This window comes from Lipotes vexillifer, unplaced genomic scaffold, assembly GCF_000442215.2.
Source record: "Lipotes vexillifer unplaced genomic scaffold, Lipotes_vexillifer_v1.1 scaffold426, whole genome shotgun sequence".
Taxonomy (NCBI): domain Eukaryota; kingdom Metazoa; phylum Chordata; class Mammalia; order Artiodactyla; family Lipotidae; genus Lipotes; species Lipotes vexillifer.
The window spans coordinates 1,753,392-1,758,186 of record NW_006779491.1 but is presented as its reverse complement, the minus strand read 5'-3'; the positions used below and the strand labels follow the sequence as shown (position 1 = coordinate 1,758,186).

At 59.4% G+C, this 4,795-nt stretch overlaps 1 protein-coding gene across 1 annotated transcript in view; it reads left to right on the top strand.

The window, feature by feature from the left end:
* Positions 1 to 707: 707 nt before the first annotated feature.
* FBRS (fibrosin) overlaps positions 708 to 4,795 on the top strand; it is a 5,052-nt gene continuing 964 nt past the window's right edge. The window contains exons 1-10 of the mRNA XM_007452719.1: positions 708 to 746; positions 1,003 to 1,098; positions 1,335 to 1,403; positions 2,178 to 2,207; positions 2,588 to 2,659; positions 2,968 to 3,088; positions 3,194 to 3,274; positions 4,178 to 4,261; positions 4,387 to 4,594; positions 4,695 to 4,790. Coding sequence (XP_007452781.1) covers positions 723 to 746; positions 1,003 to 1,098; positions 1,335 to 1,403; positions 2,178 to 2,207; positions 2,588 to 2,659; positions 2,968 to 3,088; positions 3,194 to 3,274; positions 4,178 to 4,261; positions 4,387 to 4,594; positions 4,695 to 4,790 — 881 coding nt within the window. The 5' untranslated portion in view covers positions 708 to 722. The remainder of the gene's footprint in view (positions 747 to 1,002; positions 1,099 to 1,334; positions 1,404 to 2,177; positions 2,208 to 2,587; positions 2,660 to 2,967; positions 3,089 to 3,193; positions 3,275 to 4,177; positions 4,262 to 4,386; positions 4,595 to 4,694; positions 4,791 to 4,795) is intronic.

The window sequence follows — 4,795 nt, the reverse complement described above, 5'->3', positions numbered from 1 at the left end:
ACGCCCTCCCTGCCCCTGCCTTTGTCCCCCCACAGCTTCCCCCCACCCGGGCTGCGGCCCGCCCCCCCCCCCCCCCACCCCTCCTTATTCTCCCCTGGCCCCGCCCTGCCCCCGCCCCCACCCCTGCTGCAGGTGCCAGGGCACCCTGGGGCCTCAGCCGCTAACGCCCTTTCTGGTGAGTTTGGGGTCCTGGCCGGGGGGTGGGGGGCCATGGCCCCGGGCTTGGGCCCAGTTGGCTTTGGGGCATCTGGACCTTAGCAAGCAGCAGGGCGTGAGGAGGGAGCGGCCCAAGGCCAGAAGGGAAGGCCAGTCACCCGGGCCCAAGGAGGCTGACACGGTGGCTACAGATGTTAAAGCCTTCTCCCCCTCCCCTCCCACAGAGCAGGACCTGATCGGCCAGGACCTGAACTCTCGCTACCTGAATGCCCAGGGTGGCCCCGAGGTGGTGGGGGCAGGGGGCTCTGCCCGGCCCCTGGCCTTCCAGTTCCACCAGCACAACCACCAGCACCAGCACACCCACCAGCATACCCACCAGCACTTCACCCCTTACCCCCCGGGCCTGCTGCCACCCCACGGCCCCCACATGGTGAGCTCCTCATTGGGCCGGTGATGAGGCTCAGAGACCTGGGGGGAGGGTATGGCTTCCAGGGGAAGGCCCTGGGTTCCTGGCTGGCAGCTTACTCTTCCCTTCTCTTCCCTAGTTTGAGAAATATCCAGGAAAGATGGAAGGCCTTTTCCGGCATAATGTGAGTGTGTGAGAGTGTGTGAGTGTGTGGGTGTGGGTGTGGGTGTGTGGTGTGGGTGTGTGGTGTGTGGGCATGGATGCATCAATGCGTGTGGCCCTGATTGTTGGGGTCCAGTCTTCAGCTTCAAAAGCAAGAGCCTTGAGCCTGGGAGAGCTCCCTGGGGGGGATTTAGGGTGGAGGCCAGAGGACTGATGGGCAGACCACAGATGGGCTGCACCTCCACCCCCAGCTTGGACTAGTCCCCTTCTCTCCACAGCCGTACACGGCCTTCCCTCCCGCAGTGCCCGGCCTACCTCCGGGCCTCCCGCCGGCTGTCTCCTTTGGCTCCCTGCAGGGGGCCTTCCAGCCCAAGGTGAGCTCCCAATCCAGACGACACCACCACCTCCCACCCCTTACAAACCCGGATACCCCTGGATCCATTTACCTTCCCATTCCCCAAAACCATGCCCATCCTCCTGCCTTCCCCTTGTGGACCCAGGTTTCTCCAAAGCCATGCTCCCTCCCTGTCCCAGCCCCCAGCTTGGTTTTAGACCCCTCTTATGCCTGGTGTCAGCTCTCCTGACTGATCCCTCCACTCCCCTTTCCCAGAGCACGAACCCCGAGCTGCCACCACGACTGGGGCCAGTGCCGAGCGGGCTTCCCCAAAAGGGGACACAGGTGAGGGGGGCCAAGGCAGGTCCTCGGGCAGCTGGAAGATCTGTTGAGGGAGAGCAGGGTTGATTTGAGAGTGAACCACTGATTCCTCCCTTTAATATATGGTCAGGGGTGTCCCTGAGAACCTGAGAAGAGAGAATTTCTGTAAATGAAGAATTTCTCAGGCATGAGGAATAGGAATTTCATGAAGTCGCCCCAGAAATAAGATTCCTAGGATGGTGGTTTTTGTAGGGGTTTTCGAATTTTTTAAGTCACAGCACTCTTTTCAAATGACATCATACTAGGAAGTTCTTTCCATAAAACAATGAAAAGATAAGCTGCTTCTTTGTGAAGTGACGTGGGGAGCAGCCTTAAAGCCCAGGGCTTTGGGAACATCTTGAAAAGCACAGGATCTGTTTCCTAAAGGAGAGACTAGACCAGAGGTTTTCCAGCTTCTTTTCACAATAGTAAAGGCTTTTTTCTAAAGAAATCTTAAGCAGATCTTCATTATATAAAGCTGTTTATCAGATAGCTACTCTTCTCTGAGAAACCTGTCCTGCCTGCCCGCTAACCCACTCCGCAGCCTTCCAAGCAGGGCACCTCCTTGGAGCCAGGTTCAGTAACTTGGTGCTGGAGGGGAGGTGCCTGGAGTGGGAGAGATGGGGAAAGGAAAGGTTTGAGGGAGCCGCACATGGTCTCAGGGAGGTGTCTGGGGGGGCATTGGGGACTGTGGAGATGAGGTGCCCAGGTCGGTAAACAGGTCTGAACTGCTGCCAATCTCTGCTTTGCTATTCCCAGATCCCTGACCATTTCCGGCCACCTTTGAGGGTGAGTTTGGTGAGGACCTCAGGCTGCATGAGGCTGGGGGCTGGCATCAGGGTGTTCGTGTGAGGGGAGGGTCTTGCTTGGGAATAAGCAAGAAGCCCAAGACGTGGAGGCAGCCAGATGTGGAACAGCAGGAAGCGAAAAGCTTGCAAACCGCAGACCTGGGTTCAGACACAGCTGGCCGTGGGACCTTGGGCAAGACAGTTTATCTCTCTGAGCCTCAGTTTCCTAGGCTGTGAAATGAACCTAGTCATCCCTCAGGTGTAGGGGTGATGAGTGGGGACGTTGTGTCGCAAGGCTGGGCCCAGGGCCAGGTCTGGAGTGGGTGATGAGTGAACATTCTTTCCTTCCCTTTCCCTTTGGTCATCCTTCTGGGGCGGCAGAAACCAGGGAAGTGGTGTGCCATGCACGTGCGCGTGGCTTACATGATCCTGAGACACCAGGAAAAGATGAAGGTACTGGGGCGAGGGCTGGGGAGAGTGGGCCTGCCTGAGCTCTGGGCGTCTGCCTTCAGTAGAGCTTGGCAGAATCTTGGCCAGAAATGTTCCCTCCTGTCCCTGGTCACTGCCTGAGCAGTTCCACAGTTAGCACTAGGTTCTCTTGCTAACTGGGGTGTGGTCAGAGAAGGCCCTGAGAGAGGCAGAGGCCCACCCAAGCCCTGCCTTGGCGCCAGGCAGCCCTCGGAGGGGGCCTCGGGGTGGAAGAGCAAGAGCGGGACCACACCTGGCTCCTCATTCACTGCCCCTCTCCCTGTCCCACGCAGGGCGACTCCCACAAGCTTGACTTTCGGAACGACCTCCTGCCCTGCCTTCCGGGGCCCTATGGGGCCCTGCCCCCTGGGCAGGAGCTCTCCCACCCGGCCGCCTCCCTCTTCACTGCGACTGGTGAGTCTGGCCAGCCCTCTCTGGGCCTAAGGTTGCCCACCTGTAGCCCGAGGCCCACCTTGCGTCCACTCAGCCTCATCAGAATCTCCCGCCTCTCTGCCCCAGGTGCCGTCCACGCTGCAGCCAACCCTTTCACGGCAGCTCCCGGGGCCCACGGACCCTTTCTGAGCCCCAGCACCCACATTGGTAAGAGCCAAAGGCATGTTGGGCAACCTAAGCCTTGTCCCTGAGTTCCAGGAGGTGTTAAGCTGGGGATAGAAGTTAGACCTGAGAGGCAGCTGGAATGGAGGGTAGACCTGGTTCCACTTGCTTTGTGACCTTGGGCAGGTTACTCTACTCCCTCTGAGCCTTGATCTCATCCTCTTTAAAATGGGATAGGGAAGGGCAGAGTAATCGCCAATCCCTGACAGCTCAGTCACTGTCTCTGAAACTGGCCAGTGGTATTGGGGAGTGTGCCACCTGGGAGAGTGGGGTGGAGGAAGGCTGTGCAGGCCCAGTGGAGAGCATGGTCACTGGCTCCCAGTGATCTTGGCAGGCTTCTTGGGGAGATTTATCCTGGGTTTGGATGGACGAGGAGGAGTTGAGCCGGCTGGCCTAGGGAAAGGTGTTCCTAGAAGAGGAAATTGTGAGGTTCCCGCAGCTTGCTAGTTACATGTTCTGACTGGCTATGTGACATATATACGAAGTTAGGGTCAGGTTGGGAGCAGCCCTGCATGCAGGTGGGAGGAAGCTAGCTGAGGCCTTCAGGCGAGTGGCTTGCTGTAGAGCTGGTCTGGGTGGCTGGTGTTGGGGGCTGTGGGGTAAGAGCCTGACCTCTGGAGTCAGAGGCCCTGGATTGGGGGTTCCACTCACTGGTTAGATGACCATTGATTGGCAAGTTACTTCACCTCTCTGAGCCTGTTTAATCATCTTTAAGTGGGAATGCTCCCGTCTGCCTCATGGAGCTTGTGAGGTTAAACAACACGTTGCACCTTAAAGCTCAGTGCTTTTCTGGGGCCTGCTTGGTGATCAGCCTCTTCCCTGCCAGTCCTTGATGCCTGCTCAGAGCTGGCCGCCCAATGCTCTGACCATCCCCCTTTTCTCCTACAGATCCCTTTGGGCGTCCCACAAGCTTCGCCTCCTTGGCTGCCCTCTCCAACGGGGCCTTTGGAGGCCTGGGCAGCCCCACATTCAGTGAGTGCTGGGCAGGGTGGGGTGGGGGCAGTGGGCTCCTGGGCTCAGGCAGGGAACTGGGAGGACGCCTGAGTGGGACCGCCCACTCCTGGCTCCCATCACTTTCTACTTTGTCTTCTATCTAGACTCCGGCGCCGTCTTTGCCCAGAAAGAAAGCCCAGGGGCCCCACCAGCCTTCGCCTCCCCCCCAGACCCATGGGGCCGCCTGCACCGCAGTCCTCTGGCCTTTCCTGCCTGGGTCCGGCCCCCTGAGGCTGCCCGGACACCAGGTTCAGACAAGGAGCGGCCTGTGGAGCGGAGGGAGCCCTCTCTCACTAAGGAGGAGAAAGACAGGTGTGCTTCCCTGCCAGCCTCCACCTGCCCTGCTCTCCGCCCTCCCTTACCTCAGTCCGAGATCTCCGGAGTACCTTCATTCTCTCCTCCCTGCCCCCAGGGACCTCCCCTTCTCACGGCCCCAGCTCCGAGTTTCTCCTGCTACTCCCAAGGCGCGGGCTGGCGAGGAAGGGGCCAGGCCAGCCAAGGAATCGGTGCGGG